General features: G+C 50.8%; 1 protein-coding gene across 1 annotated transcript in view; it reads right to left on the bottom strand.

Moving 5' to 3' along the window:
• The window catches only part of fto (FTO alpha-ketoglutarate dependent dioxygenase), a 79,969-nt gene that overhangs the window by 33,899 nt on the left and 24,800 nt on the right, over positions 1–21,270 (bottom strand). Inside the window, exon 9 of the mRNA XM_047042328.1 lies at positions 17,012–17,136. Within this exon, the coding sequence (XP_046898284.1) occupies positions 17,012–17,136 (125 nt within the window). The remainder of the gene's footprint in view (positions 1–17,011; positions 17,137–21,270) is intronic.

Here is a 21,270-nt window from a genome sequence, read left to right on the forward strand (position 1 = left end):
AGGGATTAGGGCTTGGGAAGCCAAGCCCACAGGTTATCCTCCAGGAAGCATACCAAGTAGTTATCAAAAACACCCCAGTTCAAAGCAGCTCAATTTTCCTATATTAGAAGTGTTTTGGCCTGCGCCTGGGGCTTGTTTCTAGGTAGAGGACTGTGTCAGAGATGTTTGTACTTGCAAGTTTGCGAGACAAGACAGAGAGGAAGACGTGGGGGGGGGGGGGTGATGAGGGCGAGGGGGAGCATGCGCTTAAGTGGAAGCCCGAGTCCATCACTTTAACGCAGCTCGATCAATCACTCCCACAGCCCTTGCCCCGGTCTCAGGGAAACCCGATATGTCGGAGTGTCCGACTTTCACACAACTCTCCCTCTCAGACGGAGGGGGTGGGGGGGGGGCAGGACGTCAGAGCAGGTACTAGTTAAGTCAATTCAGTGATGTGCGGAGGTCTGAAGGGGTCTTTTCATATGCTAGATGGGAGAGGGAGAGGGAGGGGGAGAGGGAGAGGGAGAGTGAGAGGGAGAGGGAGAGGGAGAGGGAGAGAGAGAGAGAGAGAGAGAGAGAGAGAGAGAGAGAGAGAGAGAGAGAGAGAGAGAGGGAGGGAGAGAATCCCACGACGGTGGACAGGGGCTCCAGGGGTCTGCACACAAGCACACAAGGATTGTGGGAAAAGCGGTTTACACGCCTGTGAGGTATGCCAGGGGATCAGCGTGACGTGTTTTGTGAGATCTCCTTTGACGTTTTCTCCCGAACGCGCCGGCTGGTGCGTGTGAGGGCTGGAGGGCGTATGAGGAGTTTGAAAGTGAGTCACTACGACAGGCTTCTTCGGAAAGGTGCTGAGGCCTCTCGAAACCGGCGGGCACACATACAGGCAGCTCTCTATAGTGGGAACACACAGTTACAGTGAGAGCAGGGGGGGGGGGGGGTAACTCAAGCTGGAGAGGGCAGACAGAGGGGATTACAGCAGGTCAACTGTTCTGTTCATAATGATAAACCCAAGCTTCCACAGGCCTACCTGTGTGCTAACCATCATAGGTGGAAGGACATGACCATCAAATGATGATTCAAATACCTATGGCTGCATGAAGTCTTGCCACCGAACTGTAATGGGCCACAGATTAATGACATGAAAGAGGGGATTTAGCCTATCAAGGGCTATGTTCAGGGTTTACCCATCCCTAATGGGAAATTAGCCTGACTCCATACAGTGACTTTGGCTGGGGGTAGAGAGGATAGACCAACCTGCCAGGATTGCGGTATGGCTTCAATAGACAGGCCCATCTGTGTGGAGTTAGGCCCAGTGGAAACAGATGCGGTTTTAATTGTATTTTGGTCTAAATTGCAAAATAGCTACTTGGGGAAAGAAGCTAAAATAACATACAAACAACAGCAACTATGATAGCGAGTGGGGCTGGAATGAAATGAGTAAGAGATCAAAAACACCGGGGCTTACAAATTCAACCGGGCTCTTTGAAAGAGGATCCCCTAACATTACTGCTGGGTATTGATTTACTCTGCAATTTCGTGTCTCTCTCTCCCTTTCCAGCTCGCCCCAATCTCGGTCTAGCAGGAGGTCCTGCAAATAGCACTCATCTGATTTTTCCAAAACATAAAAGATTGATACCTTGATTCTTTACAGACCAAAGATAATAGAAGGAAGGCTCAGATTGGTATTTGGAGAAAAGCTGAAGAAGAAAAAAACAGTCTAACAGGCTAAATTAGATAGCCAGGCCCAGAGGTTACTTTAATAAAAGATAATGTGAAAATGTCAGATGATACATGGTATCAGGTGTACGTGATGGAACAAATCTGTATCTAAAAACAAGGCCCATGCCTATTGTTCACATACAAATATAATTCCCTATTTGCGTAAACCATCGATGCTTTACAAACACACACATGAAAAGAGAGAGATTGCATAGGGGTATTCATATGTCACTAATCTGGCAACAGAAATGGGGTGCACCACCGTGACCATCTTCACAGTGAAAGGTGAGACGGCTCTCCAAGCCATAAACTAACAATAACTTCAAACCACAACGATATATTTTCACAACTGTCTTCAGACTATCAGATGAGGCTTTCCAAAACACACACTGCACTGTTTTCATCCACAGATAAATAAATAAAGAACTATAAGTCATTCTTTTTCATACGTTTCAGTCCATATCACATCAAGGTATAAACAGCAAACTCGGAGCACATCTCCTATTCTTTTTCAAAGCAGCTCCCTCTCCTCCATTTCAAATACCTCAGGGTTACGGGTCATAATGCTCCATTCAGCCATCGGAACATTTATTCAGGCATCCTACAGTAAATGGGAGAGATTCTACTTCAAATGCCTCTATTCCCCAAACTGGCCCTTTGTCTATTCTCTGTGGTGGATGTGTGCTTTTGGATTACAAAGTAACAAACTCTGTCACTACTCTTTGCCTTGCCTTTTTCATCTTTTTTTTTTGCATACCAAACACCCAAATAATTGAGGCAGGAGAGCAGCGTGTGCCTTTTCATATCCACACATCAAGGTGACCCTATAATCATGACTTACGGGTAGAGTAATGACCATACGTGTCAAAAGAAATCATATTACAGTTGGTTTATGTTGCGACTCACAACTCACAGTCCATTAAAGGGGTAGTAAACGAGTTATAAAGCTGTTACAAGCCCCTGAGGCCAACGAGGGCAGAGAGGAGCTGTTTACGAGATAACGTTTATTACAGCGCAGGCCTTATCATTATGGGCCATGGAGACAGCTAGCTAGCTAATGCACACGCACTGTAAACAGCACTGGCCAATGCTAACGCTAAGCTAATGGAGATCTATGGCCGGCCATGACAATGTCAGGTGCTCCTGTCTCCCCCACCGAATCCCTTGGCCTATTATAAAGGTCAGGGAGGTAATGAGGAGGACTGTCAACAGGCGGAGAGACGAGGAGGGGGGGGGGAGCTAGCGTATGTGTGGTTAATATTGCATCCCTCCACCATGTCCTGTCTACTGGCGCTACGCTAGCAGGTAAGGGACAGGAGTGCCTTGACCCAAGGGCCCAAAGGCACCCCCGGGAAGATAAATATAGAGTGGCAAAGAGCCTTGCTGTCTTAACTGACACATCCAATCACACGCTCATCCCCTGCCGCCATTCTCCACACCCGGGGAAAGCCAAGGAGACACGCTAGCTCTGCGAGGCACTTTCCAGCGTTTTTCCGGGCGCTTATTCCTCAAAGTAAACATGGATAGCAGAACAATTATGGTTTTTTTCCTCTTCGACCAACATCCCTCTGTCCCGCTGCAGCGGGGCAACACAATATAAACATAAACAGTCTTGACTCATTTTTTGCGTTTCGAGGGCGAAGACGAGATTGGTATTAAGCCCCTCCGCTGGTATCCCATTTGCATATGAGAACGTTTGAAAAGGCTTGTCTATAATACATAAGGACCTTTTAGGCTGTGTTTACTGCTACACTATTTCCCCTCCCACAGACAATCCAGGCACGGTTTTGCTTCATTTTGTGAGACATGCCAGTTGTGAATTATTCAGTCACTCATCTCTGGCAGAGCATCTCATTTAAACACACACACGCTAGTACACAGACACACACACACACACACTCTTGCACACAGTGGTGTACACAGATGCAACAACAGCACCGACGCGTGTCCCTTTGGAGTGAAAGGGGGGAAAGGAATCCTGTTATGAGGCCGTCAGAACCTGCACGCTGCTTGTTCCTCCAAGCCCAGCCCCTTTGTCAGGGGGAATCAGAGGTGCGTTGGCCCATTTAGAGGTGATGTACCCGAGTGTTCATTAATGGGCCCCTGGCTCGCGTCATGGGCTGCACGGAGTAAACACGGCACAGGTTTTTCCCCCCCGGCGTGCGCAGAAAACAAGCATCTCAACTGCAGCCCATGCATTATTCACCCGCGCCGATTCGTGTTTTAAACGGCGCTGAAATATACATGCGGCATATGCTAATTTGCCGGCGTTCATGGAAAGACAACGCCGGAAAATGGCGTGAGGTGCGAAAAGGTGCTTCTGACTACATACAGGATGAAAGAGTGTGTGTGAAGGAAGAGGAACGGGGGTGGGGAGAGAGAAGGATTGTGTTTGTGTGTGTGTGTGTGGCGGGGGGGGGGGGGGGGGGAGGGGGGGGGGGCAGGGGCTGGACAGGGAGAACAGATTTGCGAGTGTCAGGGTTTATAAATGGCGGGTGGGAGGATATGTCTTTATCCAGCGTTTGGACCCCCCCACCCCTCTGTGTGTGTGTGGGTTCTTGGCCAGGGAGCTGGCCCAGCCAAATTCCCAGCAGTGAGTCTTTAACAGGGCCTTCCTGCAGTGCAGCCGGCCTGTTCCCTCCTGCTGGAACAGCGTCCCAGCTGACGCCCCCCTCGCCCTGCCAACGCGCCCCGCACCTCCGACCCGCAATCTGCTGCCCCCCGCTCCTGACAGCTCCGACGCAGAGAGATGGACGAGAGGAGGAATGAGGACGGAGGGAGGAGAGATGCCACCGGGTTCAACCTTCCTTAGGAAGAGATCTCTGTAGAGATCGAGTGAAACAGACAGAGTGGATGTCCATGTGCACATATGTGTGTGTGGCTTATGCTTCAGCAGGAGGCCTGGCTGTGCCATGCCATGCCCGGGCAGGATCTGGTGCTGATAGTACACAGAACCTGGTACCCAGTCTGCCTAGGCTGCTAGCCTGCCACACGTCTGGGCCAGTCTAATTACTGGAGAACAGCATGCTCCAGACTGGGCCTCCAAATGGCAGCATATGTTTTCCCAGACTAACCAGCTGAAAAAATTGCATTTACCCATTCAGGATGCGCCCCTGCTCTGTGTCTGGAAATCAGTCACTAACACTCTTATAAAAGCACAAAGACCCCCCTCCGGTTCATAAAGCTCAGCTGTGTGTCGGTTTAGCCTTGCGTTCCCCAAGCTGCCTTTCCTGCACTATGTAACCATTTCCCAGGCCTTTCTTACAGTCTGGAACCAACAAACAGAGCTGGACACACTTACTGATGGCGTTTCAGCCGAGGCGTCACTCAGAACACCGATAAACCCGCGGTCACAATGTTGGTGTGGTCGTGGTCTATTCATCTCTACTGTGACAGCACGGCGACTGATGCGTAAGGTCAGGGCGAGGTCACATGAGGAGGGTCAACGATGGCTGAACGGCCTCACCTCATGTCGCTGACCACTGTTTCACAACCGCATCTTCACTGATGTCTGTCTCATCACTGATAAAAATACATAACAATTACATTAAAAAAACATTCTTTTTTGGGGGGTAATCGGAGTGCTTGCCTCATTTGCTATGCAACCTCTTTTGAGGAACAGCTCTAGGAAGCTTAGTGAGATGTGCCATCAAATAACATCGCATTGTAAAGAAAAGCAGGCTTTGCGGCGACACAGAGATGACTATCAAGGTGAAAGAAAAAAAAAAGAGAGAATGGAAATAAATCTGGACCTTAATTAGTGTGACAAGGTTGAGAACACAGATAAGACACCGCTGCAGGCGGAAAGCCTTGTACATGCCCCCTCCACACACACACACACACACACACACACACACACACACAGGCACTCACACAAACACACAGAGTGTGATAATCAAATGTTTAATCAGACTGCTACACAGCATAATGATGCAGTTTTAAGCCTATCTGATGCTACTGGCCATTTTACAGCCATCAAAGTTCTGAGTGTTTGTGTCAGTGTGTGTGCATGCATGTGTGTGTGTGTGTGTGTGGGGGGGGGGGTATGATAAACATACTTTTTAGAAAAAAAAAGAGCAATTTCTTAGAAGTTATTTAGTCAAAGCATATGGAAGAGTAATATAAAAGCTGGCTGGACAGGAGAGTCTTGGAGAAAAATGTGTACAGGTTAAAGTTGAGGACATCCAAACAGCCAGCTTCAGATTTACAACCTTGGGGCAGCAAGAGGAAAATGTGTGTGTGTGTGTGTGTGTGTGAAGGTTTTCTGGTGTTTTTGTCCACATAACATCACATGTCGAAACATGGCAGACCAGGCTATACACCATAAATCTAATGTCCCACACAGCGACTACACATACCTCACATAACACACTCTCCACGCCACCAACAGACAGTTCTGGTTACCGGATACACACATCCAAACACACTGACTGATGCAACGCACCATGCACCTGGCGTTGTCACACCTGCTGGTTAGCACATGGCAATCACATGAATCAGTTACCTTGCTTACAGCCACACTAGTTTCTACAGAGACCAGCTCTTACTCAACGCACAGGTGCCTGAGTACACGTGCTTCACAGAGTGGAACTGTGTGTAGGTGGGCCTCCGGGTGCAGGAAGGCCTCCTGGTGCAGGAACCTTATCGTTAGCTGCACCTCCAGTCATTCGGCCGTCAAACTTTTGTTTGCGGACAACACCACCCTCGACGACACCACCCTCATCGGGCTCATCTCTGGTGGAGATGAGTTGGACTACAGGTGGGAAGCTGACAACCTGGTGACCTGGTGTAGCCAGAACAACTTAGAGCTCAATGCTCTTAAGACAGTGGAGATGGTTGTGGACTTTAGAAAGAATACAGCCCCACTCACCCCCATCACCCTGTGTGACTCCCCAGTGAACACTGTGGAGTCCTTCCGCTTCCTGGGCACTATCCTCTCCCAGGACCTCAAGTGGGAACTGAACATCAGCTCCCTCACCAAGAAAGCACAACAGAGGATGTACTTCCCGCAGCAGCTGAAGAAATTCAACCTGCCAAATATGGTGCACTTCTACACAGCCATCATTGAGTCCATCTTCACCTCTTCTATCACCATCTGGTACGCTGCTGCTACTGCCAAGGACAAGAGTAGACTGCAGCGTATCATCCGCACTGCTGAGAAGGTGATTGGCTGCAATCTGCCTACCCTCGAGGACCTGCACACCTCAAGGATCCTGAGGCGAGCGAGGAAGATTGTGGCCGATTCCTCCCACCCTGGTCACACTGTTTCCACTCTCCACTCTCCTCACCAAAATCTCACGCCACAAGAACAGTTTCTTTCCTTCCGCTGCTAGCCTTTTTAACAAGGCCCTAAACTGACACTGACACTCTGTCACTTTACCTCATACACTCTGTCACTTTAACATATTCAGTATTATTTTATTCTATATTATTTAATTGTTATTTTATATATATTGTAACTTTATTTTATATTATATTGTTTTTTGTTTTTTGATATTATATTGTATAGCTCTGCCAGTAGTTTATTTTATTCTGTTGTACATTTTCTACATTTTCTTTTGGTTCATTATGTTTAAATGTTCACTGTTTGCACCTGCCCACCAAAGTAAATTCCTTGTTTGTGACCACGTACTTGGCGATTAAACTCAATTCTGATTCTGATCCTGGTGCTGGAAGGCCTCCTGGTGCAGGAAGGCCTCCTGGTGCAGGTCTGACCTCTGCCAGCAGGATTGTGAGCAGAACGTCCAGCTGGAGCAGTCATGACCTTACTGTGAAGCTGTGTTGACCTGCCCTTGTCCGCGCTCTGTGACGTGCCCTGACTGGGAAACTGCCTGATGGAACAAACTACTGAACAGAGACACTGCTCTTTGTATAATTGTTTTCCCCTTGGAGAGGGGACTGACTGTGCTCTGGGTGTTTCGAATCAAACACACTCAAAAGCACCCGTTTCTGTCCAAACGTAGCACTACTGTAAAACCAGGCACCAGTGGTCTTCTAGGCAACGTAGAACAGAGAGCTCCCATCTGTGACAATAGGTCTGTGGAAGTCTGTGTTAACCCCAACCAGCCCCTGGGGGTCTGGGGGACGAGCACTTCATCCTACTGTAATATAAATGACGCTGTTAGCCCCAGTCTTGCAGGTGAGACGATCTGCTACGACAATGATTCTATTGCCAGGATGCCAGGATGCCAGGATGCCTGTGAGAAGCAAATGCTGCTGTCAGCCCAGGGGTTTAATTAGCCTGGCACGCACGCCACTTATAATCACCTGTCATTACCAGGCCTGACTGCATCTGCTTACGCGTCTGTCAGTGGCGACAGGACATGTGTGTAGGGTACGAGTGTGTGTGTGTGTGTGTGTGTGTGTGTGTGTGTGTGTGTGTGTGTGTGTGAGAGTGGAATTAGGTTTAACTCTCCTGGCCTCCAGACACAAAGGGCCAATGTGAGCACACACACACTCACACACACGCACACAAACAAGGATGATGGACAGTGTAACTTAAACAGAGGAGAGGCAGGGCGGTTTTCCTCCCAGATACTGATTCATAGTCCAGGCTCAGGGTGCTTGTTTGTCTACATTTGTTTACTAGTTGGTTATATAATCATGCAACCACGAGTAAGCGTACCAATTAAAACCCTCAAACCCATGTTAGCAGAATTGTAGGTTTGAATCAGTGTTGAGGGGTTGGCAGTGTGTGGGGTTGGGCTGGGGGTGGGGGTAGGGGGTGGAGGGGGGGCGGGGACAAGGCTGAGCTGTGTCAGGCTGTATTGTGAGTCTGGTTACACCTGAGGGGGAACACATCACATTGTGATTTCATGAGGACGTCAGAGGAGAGGAGGAGAGAGAGGGGCTGCCTCCTTCAGGAGGAAACTGGCGCCCCGAGAACCTCAGTCCCCCAAAACTGCAGAAAAGCGAATTTAAAAGAAAGGAGACCCCCCTCGCTCCCCCCGACATATTTGTGGCTACCTCCAGGGCTGGGCTGGGGAAGGGGGGAGAAGGGAAGGTGGAAGGGTGGTAAGTAGGAGAGGATGAGGGGCCTCCGGGCACCCCCCCCCCCCCCCCCCCCCCCCCTCGGCCCTCTTCATCTCTCTCTCTAGTCATGTGACCACAAAGCTGGCTGGCTCGAGGTCGGACCTCAGGCTGTGTACTTACGGGGGTGGATGGGCCAGCAGCTATAGAGCTGTGTCTGTGTGTGTTGTGCATGTGTAAATGTGTGTGTGTGTGTATGTCCAAGTATCTTTGTATTGTGTCGAGTCCCATCCATTTGACATGTACAAAGAAAAGACAGTAGTACTAGTAAGACAGTAGTACTACCTCCAAAATCAGCATGAGACATCTCGCTCTGCATATCTGGTAAACAGTACTCGAAACTGTACTGTGCCCATGTCACCCCACTGTAAGTATCTGAGTGCCAGACATTCTGCCACAGCGCCGGTTTACCTAATACCCTGCCAGCCCATATGTACGCCACAATAGGCTCGAGCTGTTTCCCTATTCATCCTGAAAAGTTCCCATTCAACGCAAGCACCAGGCCTTGACATTGTGCAGCTTCTTCAGCATCTGTCTGGGGCTTGTGTGCCTACACTAATTACAAATATCTGCAGTAATCCACAGGCAATAAGAGACTCATTACTCCAGGAGACATTTATCACTGTGGGATTGATGACCCATTTGGGTAGGCAGCCTTTGTACGGAGGAAGTGAAAGCCAGCGATATCTCTCTATCCTACATCTGTACCCAAGCCATCCATTCGTCAGGAGGAGCGGTAGTTAGAATTGTAATTAACAGCTCAAGAGTTCGGCCCTAATAGAATTCGCCGGGAAAAAACTGCGGATTGACTCGGAGGAGAAGGGGGCTGAAAAAGTGCCTCTTCTTATGTCCACTGGCTTAATTGCGGCGCTGAGTGGGGCGGCCGCTGAGTGGGGCGGCCGCTGAGTGGGGCGGCCGCTGAGTGGGGCGGCCGCTGAGAGGCTTGTGCTGGGCGCCGCTGGAGGCTGTCAGCCCAGAGCTCCAGCTCTGAGGCACGGGGATGTGCTGAGGCCCTACTCACACACAACGTGGACATGTTGTACACACACACACACACACACACGCATAGAGACTAACGTACAAATATTCGAATACCGTCATTGTATACAAACGTGCCCCCCCGTCCCCCTCAAAAACAACTCTCATCTCTTGATCTCTCTCCCTTTCTCTCTCTCTCTCACGCACACACACACACACACACACACACACAGGCACGCAGGACGGCAGATGATCACAGTGGGTGAGGAGTAAAGGTCTGCCCACCTGCCTGCCGTGTCCCAGGCTTGCTGCAGTAATGAACAGAGACAGCTTGGGGACCGCCCGCACACTTGCCCCCACAGTCCGCCCCCCCCGTCCCTCGTCCCCCGGCCCTCCCGCCAGCGCTGTGGGGGCCAAGCTGGGGGGGCCAGGGGTGACAGGGACGCAGGAGATGTTCCACTCAATGACAGGCAGGTCCTACCTGTCTACCCCCCCGATCCCCCCCCCCCACACACACACACACCTTTGCACCCGTTTACACACACACACAGATACACTCATACCCATGCATACAGACACACACAGACATATGCTCACATGCATACACACACACACACACACACACCCTGACCCTCAGTAATTCCTCCTCCACGCGACGGCTGACAGGAGCAGCTGCAGCCGCTACGGCAGACAGATGAAATTTTCATAACTATCTCCTCCAACTTACGTCTTCACCTTCAGGGTAATTTATGACCCTCCCGCCAGCCTTGAAGACACAATATGCTTGCCATGAAATGAGGTGTTCCAGCGGTGTAGGTTATAATTAACAGAGGTGGAGGGAGGTGTGTGTGTGTGTAGGTGTGTGTGTGTGTGTGTGGATGGTGGCACACAGTGCGAGTGTCCAGGTTCGGGTGTGTGTGTCAGTGTGTGTGCCTCGCACGTCACATCAGCGCGCTCGGTGATACAAAGGACTAATTACACTGAGCCGTCCTTCTGCGTCGTACGAGAGAAAGCCACAACATGAACACGGTCATTTTGAAGAGTGTGTTCAGCGAGAGTAATAAGCTTGCTGAGGTAAGCCTGAGACATCGGAGGGAAACACAGAACAGATAGTGTGTTCCGTGTGACAGGCGTAACAGAGCCCATAATCCCCGGGTTCTTGTTCCTGGGTTGATACGGCACGCTCTTCCCGTCAGCCTCACCGCGCTCGTCCGTACCGACCAGAAAGAATGTCCTGGTTCTTCTTACAGGCACTGTAAAACTTGCCTGAACCCAGAACCTCCCTGCACCCCCCCCCTCTGCCCCCCCCCCACCTCCCCCTCCCCAGCTTGCCTCTCACAAATCCCAAATGTTGTTCCCGTGTTAAAACGCTGTCTCCCCAACAAGTGGCCCTAAATGTCTGTGGGACTTTAATGACATTTCTCACTCTCCACGCCACGTTGCATCGCCAAGCGATTACTGTGAAAAGCGTAATTATGAAATTACTGTTTCCATTAAGACCTGCAGGCAATTTCACTGAGCAACGAGTTTCTCTCCGCAGTCAAGGGCAAACTGAGAATTCAGGAGAGGGTGTTATGACAACGAATCGAGACATCTGCACAATTTCTATGTCAACGCTTCGCCACAAAAAGGAGAGGATCCGTGTATTTAAATGTCTGATTACAGTGACTGTCTCATCGCCAAGCCAGATATGCATGTGCATGCATGCGCGTGTAGAAACATTTTTATGTGTGTATATTTGTGTTATCTGCCAAGATGAATGAGTAGCATCAGTCATCTATTCAAAGCACATTCCAGCCTCCCAGCCAGTCAACCAGCCAGCCAACCAGCCAGCCAGCCGATGACAGAAAGATTCATCCTGCATGTCTGGAGAGCTCTGGAGAGTTAGGCCCATGTCTTGCAAATCTGGATGATTGCTAAACACAGGGCGGTGTACAGAACTATTTGTTTTCCAGTCATACGCTCACACCTCTGAACACCCAGGCCATGAGAGCTCTCATCGCATACCAGTTCCACCGACCACACAGACTAATTAGAAAACTGCTTTTTGAAGCATGCACTAATTACAGGTGGGATTCTTTGATGAAAGAGGCAGATAAGATGTTCTTATTTGTTTTCTCCTGCAGCGCTAGCACAGATGATGAATAGAGAGACAGAGCGGGAGAGAGAGAGAGAGAGAGGGAGGGAGAGGGAGAGGGAGAGAGAGAGAGAGAGAGAGAGAGAGAGAGAGAGAGAGAGAGAGAGAGAGAGAGAGAGAGAGAAAGAGAGAGAGAGAAAGAGAGAGAGAGAGGAGCAGCCCGCCCCCAGACACAGGTGTTTGCCCGCCAGCGCCGAGCAGTCAAGCGGCCCCGGGGTAGAGAGAGTCAAAGGTGCAGCCAACAAACTTTTGGCTCGCACCGCGTGCCAGGGAACACGGAACGACAAGACGGTGGCTGGCTCGGGCTGGCGGGGGGGGGGGTAGTCGGAGGGGTGGGGTCCCGTCTCTGAGCTGCCGCTGCTGCTCGCCTGCAAGCCATCAACGGTCGCTGAAGTTTGATGTCATATTCCTCTTTGTGTACTCGCCCCCCCCTCCCGAAACCACTCACGTCAGTGCAGGATGGCGGCACAGGCGCTCACAAGGGCTCGGGGGGTGGGGGGTGGGGGGGCATGGTGGATATTACACTCATGACATGACAGAAGCACCTCCCTCTCGCTTTGGAGAACAGGAGGACAGATGAGGATCTGGCGACAGGGCTGTGGGGGAAATCCCTCGTTGCTGAGGGGAGGGAGCGGCCTGTGTGCACATGTAAAAGAAGGAGCCGTCTCGTTTGTGGGCCCCGCCCCACAGTATGGTGTCTCTCCCCCTGCTCTGTCAGCCGCGGCCCCCCACCAGCCTGGCCCCTGTCTCCATCTTCATTGTGGACGCGACACGGAGCATCTTTCGAATCCCCATCTGGGACAAGGGGGACGCCCTCTGTCCCCCCTAAGACTCCCCCAATCCCCTCCTAGCTAGATGGAGGAAGGGGGGGTGGGGGGTACCGTCAACAGGGACACAAAGGATGTGTCATCACGAGGGGGCGGGTCATGGTGGGCAGGAGTGACAACACAGGGGCAATCTAAACAACCCCCTATCCATCTCTCAGCAGGGGGTGCAACCAGTGGCTTCACAAGAGCGGACAGAGAGGGGGAGAGAGAGAGAGGTCGAGTCGGGACGGGACACAGGCTCCTCCTACTATGATGTCTCTGTGTCCTCACGTGACCCCCTGGCCCCTGATGACAGCCCGGGCTCTTTGTTTGGGAGCGCTCTACCCCAGGTGAGGGGCCGGGCCGGGCCGGGCCACAATGACTGGAAACAAAAGAGGGGTGGAGGCCCGGGGAGATGGTCCTCGGGGGTCAGAGGTCGAGCTAGCCAGCTGAGTGATGAGTGCAGCTGTGGACGTGCGACCCTCTCTCTCTTGTCTCTCTCTCTCTGCCCTTTTCATGTCATCAGGAGAATAAAGACCTTACCAGCTTCGTGCAAGCTGGAGCAGAGTCATAAACACTGAAACAGATGTACAGTGCCAAGTACTGTTTGTGTGTGGCTATTCAGCAGTTTGACCTGACTAGCACAATAGGAAAGGGGGCCATTAAAGTACTGCCTTGCCAATGTACTCTTTACCTATAGTGCTACCCATAGATATTGTACACCGTGCATCTTCTTGCAAAATGTCCACGTCACCCTCGTGTTCGGTTGATATAACAAGATATATTGAGACTACGTTAGGGAGGGTCATCAAGCATTGTGTGGTCAGGAAGTGTTATCTTGTGAGGTCAGGGGGTTTTCCATTGGAAGATGAACTTCCAAGACCCCAGGAACACAGTCGCTTCTTGATTTACGCCGCCGAAGACGTCCAACAGCTTCCCTGTCAAAGGTCACCTGCTGCCCCCTCTCCTCGAGAGCGCCCCAGAGAGAGGAGGACAGGGGGGGCCGAGTCAGGCAGACCCTCCACCCGGAGTGTCCCCCCCCCCTTGAATCATAAACACCCCCCCCCCCCCACCACCACCACCGCCACCCTCCCTAACCTCGACTCCTCCCTCTCCCCCTCCTCTCTCTTCCTTGAGAGAGGCCCACACTCTGTTAATCTTTCACTTCACGCCCTTGTGTTTTACACATAGGCTGGCCCGGGAGTAGAGGACAGGACTGAAAGGCGGGTGGTGAAGAGACAGAGGGAGGGAGGGAGAAAGGGAGGGACTGGAAACGGAAGGGAAAAAAAAGGACGAGAACAAGCCACAGAGAGGGGCCAGATGGGCACCTTCACAGTCCATTTATCAAACCCAATGTGCCCCTCCCCTCGCCTCCGCTCTCCTGTCCTAAAGCCCCATGTAATTCTGTAATCATTTTCATTATCATATAATGACCTTACAAAGCCTACAGCAGTTTGCACGGTCAGTACAAAACTCACAGCTGTTCATTCAGTGTTTGCTCGCCGGCTGTGACAATGCAGCCTTTTTTTTTATTGGCCAGAGACGCAACCTTTGGCTCGGCTGGGTCAGGGCGGGGTCACCTTGTACAGGAGGGTCCGAGGGCCCCGCGGGGCAGCAGGTTAAAGTACCCGTCGATGGGTTTACGCACCGCAGTCAAGGAGTTTTTACACTGTAGATATATGAGGTGAATCCAAATGCTTTTTTTTTTTTTTACCAGACCTTCCACCATAACCAATCACAATCCAGAGGGCACCAGTTGGTTGTCATTTTTTGCAAGCATAAAACAAGTGTTTTAATTTTACTCTGACATTATGAAGAATTATTCTGCTGCCTACTGTATTTGTGGTCCAGTAGCCAGCCCGGCAGAGTGGGCCCCTGGGGAACAGAACCCAGGGACCTATGGAAACCTTAAGTAGCTTTAAGAGGAATTCACCTTATGCACCAGATCAAAAAGTAGATGAATGAGAACTCTATTGGAGCAGATTGAACGAGCAGGTCAACCTGGAAGAACAAGGCAAGACATTCGTCACCCAGAGTACCCATAAGTCACTTGTGAAGACGCAGCCGGTTAGAGGATCCATTTCTCTTCTTCTTCTCTGGCCAGGGCTGACTATATCGCCTTGGGGCGAGCTAGCAGACACAGGTTGCATACCGCCCTTACTTTAGCAGCGGTTTAAGAAACAAAAAGTTGGAGAAAAAAAACATAATCAATCAAGCCCTGGCTGTGTATGTTTATGTGCTGCTAGCTACAGTCATCCATCACCCTTTTCTTCTGCGTGTTTTCAACCCTTAGCGGCATTATGAGCTTGAATGGCTTCCATGGAAACAAAAGGTGGTTTGATGAGAAAACACTGCCTGTTGCATAGGCAAAGTGAAACCTAATTAGTACCTCGATATAGAAGAATAAAATAAATAAAAAGGCTCATTTCAAAAGTTGCACTTCGGCAATTTAGCTTTTATGGAAACAAATGGTATTTTGAATAAATCAAGCGAGATATACCTCTCCTGAAATCAAATAGACATACTCAGTCTTGTGTAACTAGATAATTACTTTTACAACTAATCACAAGGAAGCACAGTCTCTGTCTCTCCCCATGGGGATAAAGCTGCTTATTGGCCTTTATCCTCTCCATATCTCTTACCATTATCAGAGTGTCTCTCTTAACATTGCGCAAGGCCATGTGTTTAGGTTGCTCTAAACAGCGCCTGTTGACAGCCACTTCACAGACGACGAGCCAAGGGCTTTTCGTGGGAGAGAGAGACATTATCAGTGTGCAGAGAGAGAGAGAGAGAGAGAGAGAGAGAGAGAGAGAGAGAGAGAGAGAGAGAGAGAGGGAGCAGGAGGAGTTCAAACCCATTACAGCCCTGTGTGTGGGACCACGTACTCCCCTCCCAAATCTAATCACTCGTCTCCTGCTGAGGAAATAAACTGCTGTCTGCAGGTCGGACAAGGACCAAGCATTTCCTGTCCTGGCCATTGTCATTGGAGGGATGAGGCCAGGCCAAGAGCTGGGGGCTGAGGCTGAGGCTAGGTCTGAGGCTGGGTTGAAGTTGGGGCTGGGGCTGGCCTGGTTTGAGAGGTGGACAGGGAGATTTGAGAGGTGGCTTGGGTGCAAGTGGGGGGGTGTAGACGAAGTGGGATGGTTCCTAGCTTTCAGCACCTGCGCTAGGAATGCACGGAGCCGCCCTCCGTCGGGGTTGTGAGACTGGAGGCGTCAGCGCTCCCCTGTGAGGTGTGTGGAAACAGTATGTTTACAAGGATTATCTGGTCTGGGCGTGACTGGCGGGTCAACTGGAGGGGACGCATCAAAAACCTGGGGGGCCACGGGGTTAGGGGCACTGGTGTTGTGGGGAGGTGTGTGCAGGGGGGGGGGGGGGGGGTTGCCAAGGAAGCAGAAGTTAGCTTAATGCCTTTTTGGACAAATGTCCCATGTTGTGTGTCTGTGTGCAGCGTGTGCGTGTGCGTTTTGCCTCCAGGCGCTCTGGGCATGCTGGGAGGCAGCCAGCAGACCTGCGAGGCACGGGGTCGCTAAGGAGCAGACACAGAGGTCAAACCCATCTGTACGGACAGCATGCACTATCCACATTCACTGTTTGTTGGGTGTGTGAGTGAGTAAGTGAGTGAGAAAGACAGAGAGAGAAAGGGGGAGAGAGAGAGAGAGAGAGAGAGAGAGAGAGAGAGAGAGAGAGAGAGAGAGAGCGAGAGAGAGCGAGCGAGAGAGAGCAAGAGAGAGCGAGAGAGAGCGAGAGAGAGAGAGCAAGAAAGAGAACGTACAGGTCGAAAGAGAAGAAGCATGTACAGTGCACAGGACACCCCTGCGCGTGTGAGAGCATGTGTGCACACTGAGGGTGCTGAGAGACAGAATGGACCGAGAGAGAGAGAGGGGCCAGCTAAAACAACAGTGTCCTTCTGTGTGTGAGAAAGGCTATTTCTTTATCTGAATGAAAGCAGCATTCTAACCCCCACTCTCTCTGCCTTATCTGAGGGGAAGGAAGTGAGTGGCCTATCCAAAGGCACACGGGTCGCTGTGATAGCTGGCAGGCCCAGGGGCCTCGATCTACAAACAGCCTCTGACAAGCAGCCAGATTGGAGAGTCAACGGAATTCACATCATTATCGTTCAAGCTGAAGTGAATTCATTCTACTCCATGTTTATTCTTAGGGACATCTCACGTTTCAAACGTTCCCTTTTTTCGAACAGCTAATATAAAGCACAGGGGCCAGGACTGGTCTTGTGAGGAAAAAAACTAATTTGTGCCGAATATCTACTGAGTGTGTGTAGTGTGTGAGTGTGCGTGTATATGTGTTTGTTTAGTGTGTCTCTGTGTGTGTCTGTGTGTGTGCGTGTCTGTCGTCCTACCTGTCTCTCCATGTCTGTCTGTGCTGCTGTCTGTCTGTCAGGGCACTCAGCAGAGTCTCGGCCATCTCTCTCCTGCCCTCCTCCGCGCTCTCTTCATCCTCCACAACCGCCAGGAAGAGCTTGGTCTGGAACAGGAAGCAAACAGGAAGTGATTTAAAAACTGGTCTGAACGACAGTCGAACCGTACTAGCAACCCTCATTTTCAGTTTGAAAACCAAACTTGGATGATTCACAGCAAAACCTCCACCAGAACACCCTGTGTGAGGCTGTAAGCGCCGAATAAAGTCTGTTTTACATCAGAGGACGAGCAAATTACACCCGATATTAAAGTGTGAGTCAATTAATCATGTCCGTACACTGGTGTGTAATGTGAGAGTATCCCCCTGTTGAACATGAATTACAGGCCAGCTTAGAGTGTGACGTGGTGCATCAGCACTAAGCTGAGTCATCCTGGCAACCCTCAGTCCCCGAGTCCTCAGCAGTCTCTAAGCTGCTTGAGATGGGGGTGAAAGAAAAAGGGATCTGGCAACCCAAATTAAATGCCGGGCTGTCAAGAGCGACGCTCAAAAATCCCTCTTTCCTCTTCGTCTGTCTTTCTCTCCCCGCTCTCGCACTCTCGGCCTCTCTCTCTCTCCCTCCCTTTCTCTCTCTACTTGGCGAAGTGATGGATCTGTTCCTCTGACTGACTCTGACGTCTTGTTAAGAGCAGTCTCTTCCTGTCAAATATACCAGTCAGAGTCTTTCATTTCCTCCCATTAGGTTGCGCCCCTTTCTGCATTCTCAAACCTCCCCTTTTTCACAATCCCATCGTGTACAGTACGTTTTCTTTCCCCCCCCCTTTTTTTTTGGGGGGGGGGGGGGGGGTAATTCCTTTCTGACTACCCATCTGTCTGTCTTCATTCGGCTGACGCCAGATTTGACTGTGGGTGTTTCTAAAGGGAAGCCACCGTGGGATCCGGAGAGGTGACATCGTGCTGACGTCCTCGCCACGAGGCGGGACGGGTGTCAAAACACAGGAGGGGGGGGGGGGGGGGGACGCGGAGCCGCATGACCGATTGGTCGAGTGCCAGATCAGACATGCGATGAGCCCCGCGCTGACCGGCGGGGCTCATCGCCCCCCCCCCCCCCCCATCCCTCCCCCCCCCCACCCCCCCTCCCTCCCGCGCGTCTCCGGAGAACGGAGCCCCCCCGCTTCTCATGGAAATGCCGTTATCCGGATGATTGACGGGATGGGAAAGTATGAGGAAGTGCATTCGGACAGTATCAACGTCTCAGCCGCTAGACAGATCGCCGTGTCGCCTTCATGTTTGGAGCTGTGCACGTGATTCAACAACACCGTGTGCACGCCAAACCGTACCTAAACTCAGCATGGCTTCGACCTGCACTAACTCGATTTTCCTCAATCCGACCCGGCATCCAGATGTGCTCGCCCTGGAAGTGTGTGGGGTCAAGGGTTCACCTGGAAGAGGAAGAGCCCATCTGCAGTGCCTCTGTCCCAGCATGCACGATGACAGATGTCACCAAAGGAGCTCCAAAGACCCCCATCTCCGTGAACTCTGCTCACCTCTCCTGTTAAGTCTAAGTAAACACACTGGCGACAGGCTCCTTGAGGTGTGCGTGTGTGTGTGTGTGTGTGTGTGCGTGTGTGTGTGTGCGTGTGTGTGTGTGTGTGTGTCCCTGTGCTGGGTCCCGTGGGTTTGTTGTGCTGTGTTTAGGCTGGCTGGTGCTGAGGGAGGTCTTTAGGGGTAGCCCCAGGCTGATCCCCAGGCCTTCCAGACTCCCTGCTGGTTAGTGACTGGCCAGCCCCAGGCTCTCAGCCTCGCCCAGACCCGCTCACAACCCCCTCGGCCTTTTATCTCTGGAGCCTCTGTTAGTACCGGCTACTCTGTTTACCCCTGGATGACAGTACCTGTCCTCGGGTCCCCTGATGCAGACCAGAGATGTCCCCCTGACCTGGGACCATATCCCAGGGTGAGAGAGAGGGCAGGAGAGGGGCTGGGTCTGGGGCTCCTTCAATGTCCCTTCTACCCTAAAACTCCAATACCTCCAGTGTGGCCAGGTTTAGAAATATAACGGGTTGTTGGATCTAAAGGCAGACTGTGGAGCTGAAATGGATCATCTCACTGACAACAAGAACTGTATCTTCGAACCAAAACAACAGCCCTTCGCCTGGATCGTCGGATACCAAATGTCAACAAGGAATGCGTTCATGGATATTCTTTAAGGTCAAGGAACCTGCCACTACGCAACATGACATAGTATCCATTCTACAGTAAGACTTCCACAAGCCCTAAACATGGCTGGTTTGTGACATTATCATTCTATAGCAGGTCACAGAGCTTACCAAGGCCCTGCTAATCCATCTTGTGATTTTGACCCTCAGGGCCCCTCACAACGTACAGGAGCTTGTGTTGCGCTGACCAAGAGGCCCATCCTCAATATCCACACAACTCTGAGCCCTGGCCTATTCTCTCTGTCTGAGAGAGAATCTAGTCATTTTTCTCCTGACTAAATTGAAATGTATTTTTTTGACTTCCAAAAAAATAAATCAAACTTTATTTGAAAAATATTATTTTTACCTTTCAAATCTAAAAAATTAGAAACATTATTGTTGCCTTCTGCCTTGCTCCATGGTGGCTTCGTAGACTAGCATAAATATCAGCAATAGCTTGATTGTTAGGATTTGTACCGTATATCTGCATCTTATAAGAAAGAAAAAGAAAGACATGAAGGTGCTCAAGTCCTTTGACAAAATCATTGCCTCTGAACTCCCTCTCTCTCCTTATTTCTATTTCTACTTCTCACGTTAACACACCAGCCGAATGTCAGGCCTGTTCTCCAAATCTGATCGTGCTTTCTGGCTCCTGCAGGCGCTCAGGTCCCTACATTTGATTTCACAGGCCCTAAGAGTCAAAGTTTGGCAAGTAGCCCCCCCTTCCTCTCTCTCTCTCTTTCACTGTCTTAATACATGAAACCAATATCAGTTCCACTACTGGTGGAAAAAGTCACGGAGCACCTTGCTCAGGGATAATTGATAGCCTCTGTCTGGTGACAGACTCTGGACGAGAAGGGAACTGTGATCCTACCAGGGCCGGTTCCAGGTTGAAGGGGCCCAGGGTGTGTGTTGCAGAGGGCCTCCCTGGTTTACTTCGCTCTGGGGGTAACAATCCACCGCTGGAAAATTATATTAGCCCAGGAAAATAAGCCCCAGCCAGACTCACTTTCCTCTGACATCACACAACTTCCAGTTGTAAAAAGGGGGGGAAAAGTGTTTTCTTGTCCATCCCTCCCCTGTCATGTGATGGGAGATGGCCAAATTGAAATTTGATTTGCCAAATTCCATAAGGTTGCAAGATCTTAAGCTTTTTAATAATAAGTCTGTGTGTGTGGGTGTGTGTGAGTGTGGGGGAGGAGGTATCTAGTCAAGTGCCCTAGTCTCATCACTGGACAGGCTGCATTTTCCACTCAAAGGGCCCCTGACTCTCATTGGGAGAGACCAGCTTGGGGGGATACAGAAACAACAGGCCTCTTAGGGAGGTATTTTCTGTGTGTGTGTGTGTGTGTGTGTGTGCGTGTGTGCGTGCGTGCGTGTTTGTGAGGGGGAGTGGATGGTACTTGTGATCTCAGAGGTGATTGAGTGCTTGCCCTTTCTGCCAGATTGACCCTTTGGGGGTCGTGGGCGCCATCAATTATATGAGGCTCTGAAGTGGGCTTCCCTATACACAGCGGATTATATGAAGTGTAAAACATTAGAAAAATGTGTCTGCGACATCAGAGGAACGCTATAAAGCAGACGGGGGGGAGGGGGGGGGGGGGGGGGTTCAGACAGTCCCTGAAAGGGAAGGCACCCAACGAGTGAGTGCGTTTGAAGGCATTGTGGTTCTCCAGTGTGGGCAGGGCTCTGTTGTGTGACAGAGGCCCAGTCCATGTTGGGGCCAGGATGGTGTGAGGGCATGCTGGACACATGCTTTCTACAGGGGGGGCTAAATGAAGCACAACCCTCAAGGCTTTGTGATCAGCCAATTCGGTGGGAAAAGAAGAAAAAACAAGAAGAAAAACGAGAAGACAAATACTGTTTTTAAGGTTGCAATCCAACAGCTCCACAAGGAACACACACTCTCACACACACACACACAGTCTCACGAGCAGATCCTGTGGGCTTTTAATGGCTAAACCACATAGGCCTGGGTCTGAATGAGCTATGCAGATGTCAGCACCAGGCTCTCCAATGCATGGCAAGGAACGGACAAACACACACA

Source organism: Hypomesus transpacificus, chromosome 19, assembly GCF_021917145.1.
Source record: "Hypomesus transpacificus isolate Combined female chromosome 19, fHypTra1, whole genome shotgun sequence".
In the NCBI taxonomy this organism is placed as follows: domain Eukaryota; kingdom Metazoa; phylum Chordata; class Actinopteri; order Osmeriformes; family Osmeridae; genus Hypomesus; species Hypomesus transpacificus.